Source organism: Pagrus pagrus, assembly GCF_965226575.1.
Source record: "Pagrus pagrus genome assembly, chromosome: 7".
Lineage (NCBI taxonomy): Eukaryota > Metazoa > Chordata > Actinopteri > Spariformes > Sparidae > Pagrus > Pagrus pagrus.
Window position 1 is genome coordinate 27,938,501 of NC_140191.1, and position 21,844 is coordinate 27,960,344.

At 41.6% G+C, this 21,844-nt stretch overlaps 1 protein-coding gene across 3 annotated transcripts in view; it reads left to right on the forward strand.

The window, feature by feature from the left end:
* Positions 1-21,844, forward strand: part of vps13b (vacuolar protein sorting 13 homolog B) — a 347,536-nt gene that overhangs the window by 227,382 nt on the left and 98,310 nt on the right. For all 3 annotated transcript variants that reach the window (XM_084357862.1, XM_084357860.1, XM_084357861.1), the window contains exons 32-34: positions 182-385; positions 5,323-5,449; positions 7,794-7,937. In XM_084357862.1, coding sequence (XP_084213988.1) covers positions 182-385; positions 5,323-5,449; positions 7,794-7,937 — 475 coding nt within the window. The remainder of the gene's footprint in view (positions 1-181; positions 386-5,322; positions 5,450-7,793; positions 7,938-21,844) is intronic.

Consider the following 21,844-nt stretch of genomic DNA (forward strand, 5'->3'; position numbering starts at 1 on the left):
TCTATACAAGGATGGTGTCATTTTTCCACAGTTATTATACTGTGCCATCAGTATTTTCTGCAGAATGATGAGTTAAAGTAAAAACCTTGTCTATTGCCAGCATGAATAATTTTTATTGAACAACATAATTTATAAAGTGACTCAGCTAAATAGACTTTTTTTTAATCTCTCTTCGCTCTAGACGTGCATTGAACCTCGGCATCCTGCGTGACCCAGGTTCAGAGGTGGAGGACCGTCAGTACCAGGTCGATCTCCAGTCCATCAACATCGGAACGGCTCAGTGGGAGCAACTCAAGCCAGAGAAAGAAGGAATCAAAGGAGGTGTGTCAGTGGAGAGTGAGAGGAGCTCCCAGAACCCGGCCCTGGAGTGGAACATGGCCAGCAGGTCAGTATTTGCATGTTAAGACCAAGGGGAAGATGATGCTGTATTATTGTTGTTCAAATGATACATTGGTACCAATGAAATTATTGACACAGAAGGTTTTTGTTTCTGTTAATATAGTAAATAATTGTTGGTGCATTTTGAACAGTAATCTTCGTGTATACATTGTAAAATTGTGAACGTTCAACCAACAGAATTAAATTGCATTTGGGTCTATATGAACAGCTCTATCTCAACAGACTTTACAAAATGTTCTGTCATCTGTTATATATGCAGCAATCATTGCAACCACTTCCACCACAAGCACCTACACAACACAACTATTTGCTAACTGCTAGAGCTGCAAAAAATTAGTCACTCAAAAGAAAATGATCTATTTTGATAATTGATTGTTTCCTTCATTTTTCAAGCAAGAATGTCAAACATTTGCTGGCTCCAGCTTCTTAAATGTTAGGACTTGCAGCCTTTATTTTGCATTTATGGCAGTAAATGAAGAGTCTTTGGGTGTTAGACTGTTGGGTGGAAAAAGGAAGCAATTTGCAGCTGTCACTTTGGACTGAGCATTTTCCACAAAAGCATGTTTTGATGTTTTTCATCACCAGTAAGTCTTAATAGTAAGATATAATATCTGTAAAGACAAAGCCTCGCATACTGAGGCCTCTATGCCATGCAATTATTTGGATGAATCCCTTACAATGACCACAGGAAATAAAATTGGCATTGCTGCTAGATTACATTGTTACACTCTGAGTCAGGTGCTGTGTGTATTATCTGCTGCAAATGTCCCAAGATGTATCTCATCAGTCTTGATGTGGGAGCAGCATGTAGTTATTGAGTTAGCTCCCTATCATGGAGCCTCTCCATGCACAGTCATAATTACAAACCCTGTCATTTTTTTATGGACCTGGGAGCTAAAACAAGCACAAGTGTAACAGCCTGTTTGGCCACACATCCTATTTTTCCGCTCATGTTTTGAAAGGGAACACGTCCAAAAATCACAGAATCACAGAGTCCAGATTTGTTCCCTGTCAACAAAAAATAAGCCAGTGTTGAAGAATGCAGCACAGAGTCAACACAGGTCTGATTGAGACTAAGAGCTCTCAGGTCATTAGAGCTGAGACACACACCTTTCACACACAGATACAGACACACTCGAGCACACTCTCTGACACACGTTCACATAGACAATCATACTTACTTATCATAAAAATTGATATTTTCTTTACTCTGTGTACACAAACGCACACATTTCTGTCCCCTAATTTCCTGCCAGCTCTCTGTTGGTTATTGTCAAATTAAGGCAAAAATGGGCAAAATTTTTAAAAAGTTTGATTTTTTTAACTCCTCCAGGTTGAGCTCATACATATTTTTAGGCAGATTTAGGCTTAGGATTTAGTGGGATCTGGATGTGAGGTTGCAGACTGCATCCAACTGAACACCGCTCATCTTCCCCTCTCCTACGGTGGCCACCAAAAACGGGAAAAAAACGCAAATGGCCCTCTCTGGAGCCAGTGTTTGGTTTGTCGATTTTGGGGTTACTGTAGAAAAATGGAACATGGCATGGAAGAGGACCCGCTCCCTCTTTAGATATAAAAGGCTCTTTCAAAGGTAATGAAGCATGATGATTCTTAGTTTCAGGTTATTATACATACTAATGACAAAATAATTAGTAATATAATGTTCCATTTCTGCCCACCTTTAAGGTGCTGACTACACCCTTTTGAGCTTAAAACTTGTGTAAGAAATGGGGCAAACATCAGTATGAAAAAATGGCAAAAGCGATCATGTAGTCATTTCGATGTTGTCAGCCAGAGTGACTCAAAATGAGCAAGTAAGAGGAGCTTTTGACATTTCAACAAGGAGTGGACCTATGGGATGGTGCTTCTAATCACCGGACCACCCTGAACTTTTTACTCTCCCTCTGTCTCCCCACTAGTTTTGACCATCTATCCCAGAATCCTCATTTGTTCATTCTCTAACCGTGGCAGCCTGGGTCTGTTGTAAAACAGCCCTTTTATAGTAAGTAGCGGACTTGGACCTGCGTTAGAGTCTCACACTCTTAGTCTGACGAGCCCGTATGAGCAAGGGACTACTGAGGCTCAGTCCACTCACATTATTTTTTTCTTTTTACTCTCAATTTGTCTCTCGGTCGATGAAAACAGGGCTGCATGGGCCTTGTGCCAAGGCCAGATTGTCTGACAGGGCAATGAAGTGAGATTTTGGGCTCACACTTTGGGCTCCAGAAGATGCTGAATGCCTTTTGAGTAGACTCAACTTTCTTAAGACATACTATAGCTGCGGGTCTGGATTTGTATTCAGAACTTGATCACGGGATGACCTAACGTGTAGCTTAACAGTATTCAAAGGATTGACACAGTATTATACTGTTACAAAGGTCACTTTAGTTTGACAGTGATTAGGTGCTTGTGGAGAGTGTTGTAGTAATGAATCATCCAATAATCAGGATGTTTTTAGCTTTAACATTTTTAGCTTCTTTTCTCATCTTTATTTAATAATTAAGATTCACACCAGTAAGCTTCTGTATGCTCATGCTGACAAGGTCAAAGCTGTTGTTGTTGCTGAGGATTTGAATTTCACCCTAACTATCAGTCCTAGCTTCCAAAACAAATCATTCAGGGTGGCTGTGGTTGCCTCCTTGTTCCCCTTTCTCCTTGCCGTGGCAGGAGCAGCGCAGGAGGTTCTGTTGGAAAACGAGCTTTGCTTTACTGCACTGCTGTGTGCTCCATACACTGTATACCTCACCATCAGCCACCACCACAACGGAGTCATAACTGAACATGTGATTTAGAATGTTCCAACACTCTGTGGAAAGGGGAGTCAAGTTCACAGCTTTACTTGTCTGCTGCAATCACCCGCAGAAGTACACCACCTCGGTTGTAACAAGTTTTGACACACACCACTTCCAAAGTTCACACCTTTCCCTTGTTCCCTACATCGATACCCCCCTCTCCCTCTCCAGCTTTGGACTCGTGGCATGTTCACTCCTCAGTTTTTCAGGTTCAATTCCAGTAGTTGCGGATCTGCAGTGGCTTCAGTTGGCTTCCTGAGGTTTTGTGAGGAAATTCCAGCAACATGGATCCACTGACAGGATCTGTCCTCGTCACAGTGTGTAGTTGCCGGCTAGGAAAGACCTTGTGTCATGGAGCCGTGAACTCTCTCCGTCGCCCTGCCTGTCAGCCACCCAGTGCAGGCCTCTCTCTTTTTTGTCCATGTTGCTGATATCTACATTTACTGTACACACTGTGTGGCTTTGCATGGAAACAAAATCATTCTTTTCGTCTTTTGTACTTTGCACCACACCCATTCAAAGGCTCACACACACAGTCACGCAGAGTTCTCCAGCCCAGTCAGAGGACCCCATGTTACTGGTAAACTGAGCCTCACGCCTCCCTAGCCTTGCTGATGAATGATAGCACCTGTCCCCTGCAACGAGACACTCATTGTTTCAATCCCTGTCTGAGGGGAGATTAGCCAACACCAATTGGCCTCACAGATCATTTCACCTCCGAATTAGGCCTCCCTCAAACTCTCTATGCAAAGAAATGTGTCAGAAAATAATCCCTTAAGGGCACTGGTAATGCACATTTGTGTAGCAGAAGTGAATATGATATTACTCTGGTTAAGTACTGTACTCTAGGCCACCTAGAAATGGGGCCTTTTATAATCCTAGCCAACTATAAATATTGGAAGTCGTACCACTTGATTGTTTTAATAGCAGCAGATGTGGCAATTAACACCACCTTATAAAGCCCACTGGTATATTTGTTTTACTTCTAACAAATGTTCCCACAAATATGACTTGATTGTGGGAATGAACATTAGTGAAATGGAGAGAGTTGATGTGAGAAGGTCTCCATTTGATCGTGTGTATACAATTAAGGGGTGTTCCCAATTGAGACTTGTCAAATAACGTCTCACTCTGTCTCTGTAACCATACTCAAGCTTCCAGCTCAAATGTGTTAGACCAGAAATGTGAAAAAGCTCACTTCTGGGAATATTTCACAGGTCTGGCCTGCAAGAAAAAATCTATTTTGAAGTCTCTTGTTGTGAGTTCAGCTTTTCGTCCTACTGGTTTGAATTTAAAAAGCCAGAGCATGTTTGAAATGTGTGTCTGCCTGTCAGCTAAAGGCAAAACAAAAGCTCAGTTTTGAACATTTTGTGGTTTTGACTGTGTTGTGTTGACTTGTCAGTCGTAGGCAGATGGAACAGTCTAACAAATATTTTACGTCTGGTAATCATAACACATTATTAGTAAATAAAGGTTGGGGGGATGTTAGTGAATACATGATCCCTTATGGTTGCTGTTTCTATTCCAGTGTAATGCTACAATGACTTCAACAGCAGGACTAGCCACTTTTTACTCAAATATAATTCAGTAATTGATACTTTTTAAATGAAAATGTCCATTAAGTTGCTACATTAAACATTAGAGCTGTAACAATTAATCGATTATTTGCAGCTATTAAATTATTCGCCAACTATTTTGATCTTCAATTTAATCGAAAAAAGATGGAAAAGGATACATTTCTCTGAATCCAGCTTCTTTAATGTGAATATTTTCTGGTTCTCTATGACAGAAAACTGAATATCTTTGGGTTGTAGACATAACAAGACATTTGAGGATGTCATCTCGGGCTTTAGGAAATACAGATTGATATTTTTCACCTGCCATTTTATGGACTAAACAACTAATTGATTAATGGAGAAAATAATCGACAGATTATTTTAGAATGAAAACAGTTATTATTTGCAGCCTTATTATATGTTTACCTGTTTGACAGGATATGTAACTCTCTAACTGGAGAACCTTAATCACAGTAATGATATCCAGATTCCTCCCATATGTTTTAAACAGAATATTAAGTTATGGAGCCTGTCTGAAGTGTTTGCTTACAGTTTCTGTATGTGTCCTCTTTCAGTATCAGGAGGCACCAGGAGCGGCGGGCCATCCTGACACCAATCCTGACTGACTTTTCTGTCCGGGTGACTGCTGCCCCAGCCATCATCTTCAGCAAGAATCTGTCCCCAGACTGCGGACAGGCAGAGGTCAGTAACGACTCAACACAGCTGTTTACGAAGTATTCGTATTTGAAGAGTGAACTCATCTTTACTGGGACAAACTAATGAAACAGTAAAAAAAAAATTATGGTATATGTTTAACATCAAACTTTGATATCTGATCATTAATGGCAACTAATCTTAAAGATGTAGGGATTTGCTTAAAGGGATAGGATAGTTCAACCCAAAATTAAAAATGCATATTTAACCTGTGGTGCTATTTATCCATGTAGATTCTTTTTGTTTGAGTTGCCAAGTTTTGGAGATATCAGCTGTAGAGATGTCTGGCTTCTCTTGAATAGAAATGAACTGGATGGCACTCAGCTTGTGGTGCTCATAAATTCATTCTGATCATGATCCAGTTACCCAAGATAACACACCTAACACAACTACACCCTCCAACGATATCACCACACAGAAGGCCTTGATATTTTATTTATAGACCTTGGATGTGATGTGAGGTTAATTAAACTAAATAAGCTAGCTAACATTACAGCTTAGCCAAGGAGGTCGCCAATTATGTTTATATGCCTCGCAGTAAATCTTTGAAAGGATGCGCCTTCCTGGTATTTTGTTTTCTGGTGCTAAACCAAAAACATATATTCCAACTGCTGAATACCAAAAGGTATTAAGGAAGGTCAAGACAAAGTTGACCGATCTCAATAGCACCAATTTATTCTGGCCATGTCAACCACCATGCTAACGTTTCAGCCTAGTGGCCTTCATCGGGGATCATGTTTAGATCCTGCACTATCATGAGCATGTGCCTCTATTCCATGAGTAGATAAATGTGCAGTTGGTGGCTATTTTTTCATAGAGAGAAAATAGTTCCTATGTGAAGCTGGTCACAACAAGGTCTGTGGGTTATCTTGAATGACCAAGTCAAGATTTATGTAAAGATACATATCTGTTAAGTTCTCTAATGTTTTTTTGGTTTTTTTTTGGTGCTTTGAGCACCACAACTCTAAAGCCCATATCTCCAAAACTTGCCAACTCACCCCAAAGCAATAATAAATAGCACTACAGGTAAGAAGAAAAAAACATATTTTCCATTTTGGGGTGAACTGTCCCTTTAAGCAATGGTTTTCTACGAAACTGACGGTCAGTCAGAGGTTGCATATTTTTCTTTCATCTACATTGCAGAAGTTCGTTCACTGCTTACGCTGACATCGTGTCCCCTTTGACCCTGACCTGTTACAACCATGATTGTAACCATTACTCTCACAATCCGTTGTCCAGAAAAAGACATTGATTATGTGAGATGTCAGAAGTATTTACGTCCTGCCTCTTAACGTACAGTAACTTCCTCATTAGGAATCCCTCAGCTAGTCCACCATGTAATGGAGGCTTTTGACCCACAGAGTTCAAACCTTTCTGCTTATACAGCTGATGTTTTCTGGCACAGCTCTCTGAGACTTCCTGCCTCTTTGATGCCTCGTCCGTCCACGCTAACGTGCCCCTTGACAATGGCTAACAGCTAATCCATAGTTTGCACTGAGACACACACACACACACACACATAACACACACACAGTGTGATTGGATAACTCCCTGAGATATGGAGATTCCAAGCCAGTACCAAGACAAACAAGACTTTGAACAATTTCTTTATTAAAAATCATATTCACTATAAAATATCTTCTAACTGCCTGCCCTTACCACACAAATGTAACAGCTGTCTTTATTTAATAATTAATTAGTTAATTATAACCTATACTCACTGATTTACAATCTATATTCTGCTGTTTAAATTCCCATTCATCCCAGCAAGCATGTTCTGTAACTATTATTGCAACCTTATGATTCTATGACCTTTATGTGTTAAAATTACAGCTATTACTATAAATCATAGTTGAAATGATAATACTCTTCATGTTTTATACATCTAAATGAGAACAAATATATTAGTGTTAGATTGGCTATTGAATGAAATTAGCAGTGCATTTTATGTTTTTAAACTGTGGGTCTGAGTAGATTAGGTTTACACAGTAGTGGCCAAATACCATTGTGTGTAGTTACTGTAGGTCTGGCCCATGTGTGTGCGGTTCAACCCAAAGTGTTAGTGAGTGATATCCTGTTAGATGTAGCCTCCAGGCTGAGGTTTGAGGGTGGGACCCTGGAGAGCACAGAGGGAAGAGGGGAACTGGGAACAACTGAGCAAAACGGAGCAGATAGAGGGGACATAGAAACTAAACAGAGTAGGAGCATAAAGGGAGAAGCAGTTTGTAAGGTCACAAACAAATCCAGTTGTGTTATTGAATGTTTTTCATGCTCTGTCTGCCAACCTCCCTCTTTCATTTCCCCTTGTACTATCTACCTCATCTCTCTCTAGGAGGTGGTGGTGTGTGGCCACTCTCTGGAGGTAAATGTGACCAGCAGTCTGGATTTCTACCTCAGCGTTGCCCAGGTGCAGCTCCTTCAGCAGCTTTTCAGAGACAACATGGTGGGGATGGATGCTCCTGAGAAAAGTGCTGAGGTACATACTGTAATAAACAAATATGAGTACACATCACACATGTAAATCACATCTCTCTTACTGATAATGAACATCTTGTTAATCTACATGAAATTCCACAGTTTGACACACATCCATTTATAAATTACAGCATGGGGCTCTGCCTGTTTAGCCAAAAAATCTGTCATGACCGTTTTCCCGATACAGCACCCCAAACTTTTGCCCCTGACTATTTTGGGTGAATCTAACACATTTAAATATTTACTCGCTCAGAGCAAGACAGTTCTCTAATTTGACCTTAGTTTACTGCACTGTGCTCAGCTGCAGCTTTCAGGACCCTTTCTATTGTTTACAGGACAGGGAGCTCCCAGGCGCCATTTGCGCTGTCTGACCGCTTAATAAAGCTTTCTAATGGAACACAATATAAAAATATTTACCAGCTGCGGTGAGGATGGGAGTCTTAGAGGAGGGAAGGGGACCGGGGAGAGAAGAGGAGGTCGAATGGGATGAAATTAAGTGAGTTGACAGTGATTTTACTGTTGTTGCTCCTCTTAGGATTCTTTACGGGAGGATGTGAGAACTGACGTGCAGCGACTGCGTCAGATGACTCAGACTCTGTAAAGGCTTCTGTGAAGTGATGCAGTTGGCTTCCTAGGAAAAACTAAAATACGCATTAATGGGACAGTACAGTGAACATGCTTTGACTCTGACTTGAGAATGCTGTGGTGACTAATATAGACAATATAAGCAGTATCCTCTTTGAAAACACAGAGCAGGCTACACCTGAAAGCACACAAGGCAGCATAGAATCAAATGTTAAAATCAAAATCTTCAGTCTTTTTTTTCTGTCAGATTTGTTAGTGCAACACTATAGAAACAAATGTGAGAAAGGCATAGTGTGAAGTTTGCCTTATTTATTAATTTATTAAGTTATTTATACAGTTAGTCATAAGGAGGTGCCTGCTGTGCATCTGGTTCTGATTTGGCTGATCTCGGAGCCCTCACCCCTGACTCGTAATGATTCATGGCTTGATTCTGTTGAGGGGCAGCAAACGTCTGCACAGGGTTCATTCAGGTTCAAGGCAGGATGTGAAAGTTCAGCAAGCAGCTACTCTGGGAGGTCTATTGGCAACAGTTTAAAAATTAAGAAATGTAGTTGCCCCCCTTCCTAAAATTTTGGTTCTTGGGCAATGTAAACTGAACATCTTTTCAGACTTTTCCGACAACTAGCTTCACAACTACTTCCTCACATACACACAAAACCCTCTTTGATTTCAGTTTTCTGTGCATTTCTGTGCTGAGCAGCTCTAGTCAAAGGAGCTGGAGATTAAGGGTATTGCTCAAGGGCACTGTGACGGTAGCTGCAAAGTGTTATGTTCTTTTCCCCAGCCATGTTTCCCAGTTTATCCGGGGATGGGAACAGTCAACTTTTTGTTCAGAAATTCACATCTAACCACTGTGTTATTGCTTTCCTCAGCTGGATTTAGTGAAATTGAAATGACCCGTGGGTCCAGAGTGATGTAATATAATGATCATCCATCCATTATTGAGAATGAAGAAATGAAGAATATATGCTTGGGAAAATACCTCTTTTATTTCATTTAATATTCCGTTTTTGGTCACAGTTGTTGGGAAAAATTTTACTTTTATGTATCGGATTAATTTCAGGTGCATTATACCATGTTCTTTACCGACTCAGTTTTATAGTAGTGCCATTATGGAGAGTAACAGTATCATTAACACTGAGGTCAGTCAATGTGTGTCTTCACCTCTGTGCAGCTGCAGAGCATGGAGGTTACTCTCAATAAATGTGGTCTGGCTTTGACTTTTTTGGACACTCTGTAAAACTATTTGTACCTCCATCTATCTGAGTGTCGTAAGGCTTTGGCGACCGCATCTGTCTAGCTGCTTGGCCTGGACCCTGCAGAAGGGAGGTCAGTATGACTAAGACATGGCTGTCTCTGGTGTGTTCCTGTCTCCAGGAGTTCATTCTACAAGCTGCAGAGCCCTCTAGTGGTGCATTTAACTACAGCATCGTGTGATACCACGGCTCAGTTCAGCTCACGAGGGCTGTTTCTCTCCCTTCGCAGTCTGCTCTGCCAGCAGCGTGTCTACCCCCTGCTATTACATTAGACACACCACCATAAAATGATATTAGTAGTGTGTGCACGGACATTGTTTGGAGTTTGGACCAGGTAAAGACTTTTGATAGAGTCAGAATAGACAAACTGGACTGAGTAAAACAGATGCCTGTCCACCCCCTGCTAACAGGTTGCCAATAATTGTCATAAAGCGAGGATGGTTTTCCATTGCCAGTTTGCATAATATCAGAATCTGGATTTGGAGCATGTATCCCTCTTTTTCTTTATTCAAACTCAATCTCCCTGATGATATTTATAGTATTTGACAGTTTTGTTTGTACCTCATTTATACAACCTGTTCAAAGGATTCAATTAAAAACAGGTCCTGCATCTCGAGCATCTGGTGCAGGGGAATTGATGTTGTTGTTGTGCCTCTATAAAGCATCTCCGCTCACACAGTCAGCACTGTCCCCAGCAAGAGTTTAAATTAAACACTGCTCCTTGCTCACTCTCTGTTATTTCCAAGTCATTCCCCCCCCCTCCCCCTCTCTCTCTCCCCCTCTCTCCTTTATTTTTTGTTACATTTCTTCTTTCCTAGGCGTTTTAAGAACAAGCTGTTTGCCTTGAACAGATTCTCCACAATACCGGGCACTGATTTCAAACAGTTCCCATCGCTCGTCACAGCTGTGCTTTATTGTCTGGGTTAATGAATTTGTTTTGTAGGGGCTTTTGGGTTCCCTGGCAGTGGTGAGGCAAGCCAGGCGCGTGGGCAATGTGTGCAAGCCTCATGCGTGATTTCATTCATTTCTATTCACTGAGCTGTTCACACAGACGCACATTTATCATTAACACTCTTCCATGCATAGATACAGATGCTGTCCTAGATTATTATTTTCTTAAAATCTGTTTACTCTGTGTCACTGTGCATTGTAGCCAGTTGCCCACAGTGCTCCATGCTGGTTTCCACTTAAAATCATGATTGAGATGCAAAACAAACGCAAAATGATTTCTGAGCGGTCCATAAGCAGATTTGTTGCTCTGTAAGTCACTGCATTATTAGAATGTTTATCGCCGCATTAGCCACGCTCCGTCACAGTTTGACTTCATCTCTGTATTTTTTGGCTGATGTTAATGATGATAAAGTGAGGCTGGGCTGCGATCAGGCAGCTTTCAGCAACAGGAGGTACCACAGCCAGCAAAGCTATGAATAGATGACAGGGCGGCTTCTGAGACTTATCTCACTGCTCTGTCATCGGCACTGTCACCCAGCAACACAGACGTGTATATACCCTCACACACACACACACACACACGCATGCACACACACATGTCCAAACACACAAGCAAACACACACATGGCCTCCACATTCTCTGCATGGTAACTGCCTGCAGCCTTTTATTTGGGTGCCAGTACTGTAATACTGCTTTATGACTGAACAGCTGACCTGTGTGTGTTTGTTTGCAGTCTGTGTGTCAGCCCTGCTATGACGTTATTTGTTCTTCAGAAAGACAGACAGAGAAGTTAATGACTTTGGTTAAAAGTGGGAAAATCTTCCCAGCAGCTTCTCGATTCAGTCCCTCTTCTGTTTGAACCACCACTTCTTCCTTCTCACCCACACACCATATCATTCACTTATTTGCAATCCATTCCTTAATGTAGATTTACAGTGTCAGCTCTCATTGTTGGCATCACTGTCTGGCTGTCATGCAGTTGCCGCAATGACAAGCTTCCAAAGTATTTTAGTAATGTCCCACCAAACTGGTAAAGAGCAATAATAGAGAACATTTGAGAAATTGCTCGCCTGTTGCCATGGCTCTCTCTTTCTCTCTCTGGCGCACACACATGCAGAAACAGCCCGGGTCAGCCATGTGCTTGTACCACAGTGTTAGAGGAAAATACCCTCTGGTGCAGGGGAAGTCCCGCTCGGCTTCATCCTCCACCTCATCCTGGGATGATTACACGCATGGGAAACAGGGCTTTAGACTTCCTCCAACACTCATGCACGAACACACACATACACACACTGATGCCAGTGACACACAAACATGCACTAAGGCAGTGCCCAGGTTCAGGACTAAGTATCAGGCCTCACAGGAACCTTTGAATTACTGTTTTTAGTAAACACACATGGGGAAAACCTCTCTATCACCCATTACCTGCCTTATCTCCATTCTTCCTCTCCCTCTCTTTCTCTCTCTTTTCTTTTATTCACTTCCTTTTTGTATCACATACTATCCGTTGACATTGTGAGTCTGTATGCATCTACAACTACCACCTACTTTGTCTTAATTCTCAGTCTTATGCATCTTTTAACCTCCATCCAACTCTTCTTTCATCCCCTCTTTTCTCTCTTTCTTCTCTTTTCCATGCTCTTCATCTTCTCTCATTCATTTTATTTTCCCTCTTGGGACAGGCACATCACCCACACAACCAAATTCTTCTACAGTTGAATGTGTTTGGACAGTGAAGGTTTTTCTTTCATAGATGTTAAAGTTTTGCACTGCAGACACTCATGAAGAATCAAAGCTGTTGTTATGAAGGGCTCGTTGAATGGATCGAATATGGTCTCAGTTGAAAATGTAAAATCCAAGTCTCCTTCAAAAATGTTAGATGGCACACTGTAGGGTTTTTGCACAATTAAAATGCCTTTATTATACATCTCAATATATGTAAAATGACCAAATCACCAAATATGGTGAGACCAACAGATCTTCATCAGGGTCATTGTCGGCATTAGCTTACGCACCTACAGTATATTGTGTTGTGATGCTAAAGAGTTGAGCGGGAGGATGGCTATCTTTCAGTGTGCAAGACTGTAAGTCAACAATGAGAAAGTGATACACCATCATTAAAAGGGTGGAGAAAGGAGGAGAGAGAGGGGATGGAAGGAAATATTGCCATGTAAAATAATGGCATTTTACCCTACAGTGTGCCCTTAGATTGTTTTTGAAGAACTGAGGTCTGAGTACAGAAACATTGTGATTAAAATTCATTGCAAGTGAGGTGAACAGCGTGCAGGAGTTTTTTCCTGACTTTGTCGCCCCTTGGTCTCCTTCTAAGCACCTGGCAATCCACAGGTGTGCAAAAACATGTTATATTGAAACCAAATACACCCCATGCAATGAGGCCCTCACAATATTTAGTTTGTCTTTTAATTAGAGGGCCACTCTGTAATAGGATGTCAACAGTCAAAGGACAACTCAAATGTCTCTGAAACAACACTATGGTTTGCAGATAAGGAAAATTCTGAAACAAATGAAGCCATTTCTCCACTTCAGTCTTCACTCCAAATGCTACTAAATATTACACTGTGGGAGAATGGAAGCTTGGTGACCTATTCTGGCCTCTTGTATAACAATTTAGCTGTCGTGCATGTAGGAGTATTAGCTGAACGTCAAAAGCACATAAGACGGCTTATCTAAGCCATGGTGTTGTTGACAAGCTTGGCTCGGTGAGCGACCTGGGGCTGGATCCTTGTCTGTGTATGTTTTAAAGTAAACCATTTCCAAGATCACTCCTCTTTGTGATGAGTGTTTCATATTGTCTCGTAGCTGTTGAGCTTTGAGAACTGCAGTTTCTCTCTCGACCTCCGATCTTTCCAGGACAGTGAGGTGTCAGAGGAGCTTTTATGCGCTCTGCTGGCCAACAGAAATAGGGAGACATAAGATGAGAGTTAAAATCCAAAGCATGGAAAAGGAACAGAGCAGACGGTAAGAGAGTGGAGACAGCTTGAGAGAGGATGGCCAAATGACAGAGAACACAAAGAGGGAACAAGGAGTAAGGGAGAAATCCGCAGAGATGAGGCATGACAAAGTGAGAAAAAGAGACTATGATTCTGGTGTTTGCTTTGATTGCTGGCTCTGTCCAAAGTATTTGTCTGTAAATGTGGGAGCTGACGGTCCTGAGAGGTCAGCTCTTAACCAGTCTGCTTGGCTATTAACCCTCTCTGAGGGCCAGATCCCTTTCACCCTGACCTCTTCCCATCCTGCATAGCACTATTTTCCTTCGCCCTGTTGCTGCTGAGAGTAATAATAAATAAGGCTCCCTGTGCAGCCATCTCCTTTTCCATTTTGGCTGCCTTACATCTGCTAAGTAAGCGTCGTTGTCTCAGCTTATCTTAAACATACATATTTTCATAGCCAGTGTTCATCTCACTGCCCTTCTCTTGTTATGAAACCGTATCTTTTTTTCCCATTTTTGTCCATGTCTCACTGACCCTCCTGTGTGAATCAACTGCTAATTGACAGCCAGTCATAACAACTCACCTTCCCTGTTCAGCCCAGGCACTCCAACTAACCGTCTTCTCAAAGCATAACCGTGGCACATTCTTAAATTGGCCCCTTGGAAACTTGATCTATTTGAGATCAGTAGCAGCTGAATTTGCTCTCTCCTCAATCGGTTTTGGCAAAATTGGCGTGAAAACTCCAGATAAAATCACAAAGGTTGGAATTCTATTAGAGGCTGGAAACAAACGGCGCCTTTGAGCGGAGGCAGCGGGGCCCCCACCATGAAACCCAGGATCGGGTGTCGACTCAGGTGAGGAGGAGTCAGAAGTGCCCCCTCTCTGTGCCTTCAAGGGAAACAGGGTCACACACCCAGGGGACTAGTAAAAGCAGGGCACACCAGGCCAACTAGAACAGACACATATGTACACACACCATAGTAGACTTTGTTCAGTGAAAAAGGTCAGAATTTTTGTCTGAAGAGGTGAAAAGAGGAAACAGATTTTTTTTTCTCTACACCTGTATAAGCAAGATCCCACCTAGAATAACAGGTGATGGAGAGTATTGGGTTCTCGCTCTGTAACCGGGATGGTGGAGAAAAATCATGTGAGAGTGGGTTTACATGTTCGTGCGTACATGTACTGTATGTGGATTTAAATGTTGCATTTGACTGTAGAAATGTACAGTCTCTGCCTCTTCCTAACTGTGATTTTTCAAGTCCTGTGGTTGACTGCAGCACTACCGAGTTCCTCTTGGACCGCTCTCATTAAACTAAATATTTACCCTAAAACAAAATTCACACATCATTCCAGGCTTTTTTGGATTTTCCATGGGTGCAGGCACATTTTCTACTTTTTTTCCACGTCTCACTGCTACTCTATTATCCAGGCCACATGGGGGTAAATATTTCAATAGTCCCACCATTCAGTCTTAATCAGAGTCACCCAACACTTTATTTAGTGCTTAAATGATTAATTGATTAATCATCCATCCATCATCTGTAATTGCTTGCCCAGCTGACATTGGGCGAGATGCTGAGTACACCCTGGAAAGGTCGCCAGTTCATCACAGGGCTGAGCTATAGAGACAAACAACTGTTCCCGCTATAGCTGCACAATATATCGTTTTAGCATCGACTTTGCAATGTGCGCATCCCCAATATTCACATCACAGGATGGGCAATGTCAAGGCAAAGGCAAATGTAGGGCAAATTAACTCAACCAAGTCATGCTACATCTCTTTTTCCATGAGATCGACAAGAGAAGTATGTCTAATTTAGTCCAATTTAAGGGTTCTTGGATACGAGGGAGTTCGTTGCTCGAGAGTGACACACAGGCTCACACAGTGAACCTCAAATCACAATAACTCTTGATCAATTTATCAGACAAAACAGGGCCAATGTTGGTCTCCTACAAAATCATCACAGTCACTCCATAATGATACATTAATTCTAAATGGGGATATTCAAGTTACAACCAGCAACTTAAGGGCTCTTTTCACAATTATATACAGTTTACAGATCAACCAATTAATCAATTATTTACAAAATAATTGAGAAATACATTCATAATGGAATAGACATAAGTCGTAGCCCTAAACTGTAAAATCTGTTTCTTAAGTGGGTGTTTACTTTAAGAACTGTCTTTTTGTGTCACACGTTTCTTCAGGTTCATGTTTTGACAACCCAAACATGAATCTATGTATAACTCGAGTGCTATCTATGAATGTATGCATGAAATGAATGGTGGCTTTGTTCCTAAGGCTTGTGACTGGCCCTGAAACCTGATAGAGGCATGTAAACCCAAATGAAGTCTAAACAATGACAGATATGCACAGATAGGTGCCATATAGCCGCTTGAGACCCATAGCTCAGATGTTTTGGATAATCAAGAGGTGGGTTTGATTTTATACCTCACCTGTTTCAGTTTGTCTGTTTGGAGCTGCTCCAGTGGTTCAGACGTGCATGACAAAGACGAATCATCATACACACACCTCACATATTCAAACACTTGGAATAGTCCACTAGCTAAAATCAATTTTTGATACCGTGTTCATTTGAGTAACAGTATTCTGATTTGCCAGTACTTCTGCCAGAACAGAAAAAAATTGAAGTGTGTGATGATGAGCTCATTTTACAGTTTAAAGAATTGCAGGTGTCCCTTCCATGCTAAATTCTGCATCCGAATCCCCAAGTCTTAAACACCTGAAATTGTTTCTCTGCCGCAACATCCTCATGAAATGTGCTTGTCCAATTCAGCCAAAGTGTTCTGTAATCTGCATGTTGTTTTTGTGCTCATCTTTTTTCGTCCGTGGTTTAACTTTGGTCTTCTCTCATACCGATGTGTCCTCGAGCCTTGTCCTCTATGTCCCCCTCATCAAGGCCCTCTCCACTGACCCAGATGAGGGGACAGGGGGTCTTGCATCATTCTCCTCTGAGAACCTAACATACAGCACATCAGAGCCTTTGTCTCACTCTGCCCTGGGAGCAGATCCAGAGAGAAATTAAAGGAAGATTACTTCAATCCTCCTCTTCTAATTTCAGCTCTGTAAATAGACAGCGAGCCAGGATTGTTCTTGTCTTTGCGCCGCTCTTTGAATTTTTATGGAATCTTCTGTGTGTGTGTGTGTGTGTGTGTGTGTGTGCGCGCGCGCGTGCGTGCGTGTGCATGCATGCATGTGTGTGTGTGTTTTTGTGCTCGTTTTTGTGCTCGTTTTTGAACGTATGTACAGACTGGTGTGTGTGCTGGCTCCCCAGGGTGTGGGCTGATCACAGCAGCATCGCTCACAGTCCTCAGCAGACCACCTGGGGCTCATCTGCCCCCCTCAACCCTACACCTCCCACCCCTGTCCTGCTCCAAACATCCTCATCTCACCTCGGGTCGCAGTTGTTTTCCCCGCTGTTGCTGTTTCCCTACGACCGCGTTACTAAAGCACAGAATACAGACATGGCCGCCAGGCAGCGCAGGGAGCCGTTTCAGAAGAACGCTTTATGACCTAATGAAAGGCATCTCCGCTGCTTTTTGAAGTCTCTCAGACGTCTGTTTTCATGAACCACCGAGCTCATGCTGAAGACAGTGCAGTTTGAAGTCTCTTCTGTTGTTTGTTTGTTGAGAACATAATGCCAAAGCTAATGATGTTAAGTTGAAATTTTGGATGAGTGATCTTGAGGGCCAAGCTGAAACCTGATGATTACTCTGCTACAATGCTCTCTGCTGTACTGAGGATGTGTTGTGTTGTGTTGTGTGGTGCATCGCTACACTTTGCATTACCTACCGAATGTAAACGATGATAAAATAAAAGAAGAAATGCATTGCATTGAATTCATCTTACAGTCAATTGATTATGATTAAAAAATAATAAGTATATACTTTTTCCTACTCCTTTTCGGGCATGCCGATGCTTGTTAATGGAATATACTTTGTATACTTTGTTGAACTAATTTAACTTCTTGTTTTGTTTTCACATGTCTGAAAATAATTTACATTCATTCATTTTATCTGTGGACCAAAAACACAGATGGCACTCTAAAGCTTACACATTCTCTGATACCACTTTCACACTGAACAAAAAACTCACTAACACCCAGTAACATCTGGCTTTTTATCTTCAGTGGGGAAGGGTACTATTGGCATTCATTTCGAGGTCACATGACTCTGCAGTAGTCACAGGTGTTTGTTGGCTCCAGCTCCATTCGGCTGTGATGGAAACATGCCACCCAGGTGGACACGCTAATTTCCGACTCTTTTCCGTCATGATGCTATGATGCACAATAACGTTTTGGATGTTGAAACGCAAATTGTTTTCCATTCATCTGCGTTCATGACAGAAGTAAATGATATAAAAATGTTACCACTTGTAACATTGTCATTGGCTTCCATGCTGCTTTCTCTTGTGTCCTGTTATCTGGCACATCCGTGATGTCAAATAGGCACAACACAGAAAAAAACCAGATGGGCAAACTGGTAATGGGATATCAGTCAATCGCCTATTTTTTTATTTTTTTTTAAACCTGTATACAGGTGCTAGTTTTGGTGTAAATTGGTATTGCACATACTCCCATGCAGGATTTCTCACAGTAGCTCAACCACAGACAGACACTTCACACCCCCAGCTTTCAGACGCCACCGTCACCATCAAGCCCACCTCACTTAGGGATTCTTGGCATGTGTAAACGCTGGAGCCTGAATATTAGATTAGAAAATTACCCCCACACAAATCTCAAAGCTAAATGGGGACGGTGACAGCTAATGAGAGCCAGTTGTTCTCTCCTCCATTCCCATGGAAAGAAAAAGGAGAGGACAAAGGTAAGAAAGTCTGAGGATGACTCTGCTGCTATGGAGGCCGGGTTCACAGCAATTAAAAAAGACCCTAGGGTGTTTCTGTCTCTCATTCACTTTCACTTTTGCTGTAGTGAATCGTCTAATTACACGTTTCTCTACATCTGGCTTTCATCTTAATTTAATCAGTCACCAAATAAAAAGTTAGGAGTCTGGTTGCACCGTTCCAGGGATGTAGGACAAGGGGTTAATATAGATGTTTTTGTATTACATGTAGGAAGACCATTCATCTATTTATCAGCCTCATTCATTTTGCCAAGTCCTCCATCTAGCTTTAGCCCCATGATAACTTTATCATAAACTTTCGCTGTCTTTACTGTCCATATTTTGTTTACCATATCTTGTTTATCATTAATGATTGTGCATTTGGTAATAAAGTCCATTCAGCAGCATCTGATTCCAGCCAAGAGATTAGGTTGTATGAACAGAGAAAGTCTGTGTATCATTTCTGAATACTTACATCATGACGGTTGAGCCACTTTTCCCTTTTGTTTGTTTTCACTAACACACTTGGTGTTAATCTAGAAATTGTCTTCTGGCATTTTTGAACACTTCCTTCACTGACTAATACAACAACATCGCATCCTGCTTATACAAACAGCCAGTGTTATTGTAGCAATATGGGGTAATTTCTGCCTCTCCTCACAATCACCCCTAACCAAAGCATTGGATTTGATTGGTGGATCTGAATCATGGTTATGGTTAAGACCGGGGGATCTTTTTAGGATGACTGAAGCGATAAGTCTCCTGTTGAGCTTTAAGGGAGGTGTCAGACCTTTTAAATCATTCATGATTGCCTAAGCTTACGAGCAGGGCACGGCGGGTCTGGTGAGTTCCTTTGAAAGCCTGAAGTCGTACGGTGAAGGCCTCGGCTTCAAACTCCACATGTTGAGCACAGCTCTGCAACCTGCTGGAAGTCAGAGCTCTGGATGCAGCTGTGCTTCACTAAGCAATGGCAGTTCGCATTCTATTTGTGGCAAAATATTTGTAAACAAACTAATGTCATGTGCAAGGGTTGGAGAGAACTCGTTTTGAAGTTCAGTCAATTATAAAACAGAGGCCTTGGCTGCCACATTTCTCAGAGCCAGGTTTTTGTTCAGCGCTGTAGTGTAGATCCCCAGATGGACTACATTAACTCACTCTTTCACAATTTTTCTTTTCATTCTCCAGCCTTTATCGTTCTGCATCTTTGTTTTCGAGCCAGGGCTTTTCCAAGCCATAAAGCAGCTGAAAACTGAAGAACATCATCTCTGTCTTCATGTTTTCTTGTCTGTTCATCTTTTCTTTGTTTCTTCTGTTAGGTGTTTCACAGGCATTCCTCTATTCAGACCAGCCACGTCATACTCAGTCCTTGCCTCTCCTCACTTCTCCTCCAGTAGGTCTTTCCGGACGGAAAGTGTTCCAACTGACCCAGCGCTTTAGGAATGTCAACACGCATAAATTATTACTGTCACACGGATGTTTGCTTTTCCCCCCGTATGTAACGTGGCATCAGGGGATCAAGCAATTTTTCTGACATGGTAAGCAAAACGTTCTCACGTTGTTGGTCCAAAGCACAGATAGAGGGACAAAGGAAAGATGCTTTGGGGTCTGGATTGTGAGAACGGAGGACGAAAAGGATATTGTCTCTTATGCTCCTTTCGAAAAACACGCTGTTAAACCCTGGAAGAGTAAACCCACCCACCAGCATTACTGAGTAGAGGGAGCTTGTTAAAATGACCCCACTCGGTGCCCTGAGCTTTGGAGTACGCTGTGTTTAAAATACAGTTGACAGTAACTCTCAAGCACTCGGCATCCATTTGCGAGCTCCGGGGTCGCGACCTTCCAGTGCTTCTTTGTTGTGGTTCAGTTGAAGTGCATAGCAGGTTGCCTTTGTTATTGAAACAAAGTCGAATGTATTAAATGACTGCCTTTGATGCCCTTTTTTGCTTTGTGACCGCTGTTATGCCGTACAAAGAGCGGTGACTTCATATAATAAATGTCTTCCCCCCTCTGTTTTCCACAAGAAAATGAGAGAATGAATTGCGGCCTTTATGGCATTTGGTTAAGTATTATTGTTGTTATTTTTGATTAAGATGAGGTTTTTCTGCATTGAGGTTTTCTTCCATTAGCACAAAAGCACAGGGGCCGGCAATCAGCTTTATGGTTCTGGTAAACAATAGCGGGTAGCACAGCAGGGGCTTAACCTGTAAACTCTGATGTAGTCAAGATACAGAAGTTAATTTCCATGCAGTCCTCCTGCGAGCAAGTAGCTCAAATGAATAGTACTGTCAAAAAGAGTTAGTGATATGACTTCCATGTTTTTCAATAGTAATTCTACTGGGGTTACATGGGAAAACTGTGATAAACAATAGCAATTTTTCAACATGAAATGCATGACAAGCAGCTCAGTTTGCTAAAATGACCTCACCTGACTACTGCCCCCCCTGGCACTGCTTTCATTTAGGTTAAAAAATGCTACTAATTGTAGCTTGTTTTCTTTTCACATTAACTGTCGTATCTGTTAAAGTTAATAAACAAACATTTATTTTACCAGGACTTGGAAACCTGAGGGGGTGTCGGCTAAAAATGGAAATATATTACATGTGCAGAAAAGATGATAAAGTAAAAGATTTAGCCTGAAATCTCTTTCTGTGACAACTCTGTCCCCACATACTTGAAAGTTTTCTTTGAAAAACTTTGTAATTCTCAAATGATGTCAAGTTGCTGACACCTTCGATCAGCACTAGTGTTCATGTTCTTTTCAAACAGCTGCCTTGATCTTCTCCTACAATTATCAGCCAGCCTTTCCATGCAACAGTGCTTTGATTATGTCAACATTAGTATTGATGCTATGCTGTTGCAATCCTTTTGTGTTTTTAGTGGCATTTTGTACTTACTGTACCCATGCATTTCATTCATATGTATTAATACATACAGGCTGGTAGTAGATTTTTATTTATTTATTTATTTTCCTTTCTTCTTTTCTTGTTCCTGAAGTAAACTTGGGTACCCTTGAAGATTTTTTATATATATAGTTTGACTTCAGCGAGCATATGTGCCTGTTAAATGGACCCTTTTGAAAGGAATAATCGTCACCTTTGTTACTCTGACTTTATTTATTATATTCTCTCCTGTCGACTACCATGGATTTCTCTACCATCTTAAAACGTCAAGATTTTCATCTTCCCTGATCTCTGAACCTGAATTGCAACCTATTCATTTCATTCATCTGGAAAAAATCAGCTGCATATGTGGTATTTAGATGTAAAAGTTATGTTGTCATATTCCACTAGCCAGCCAACAG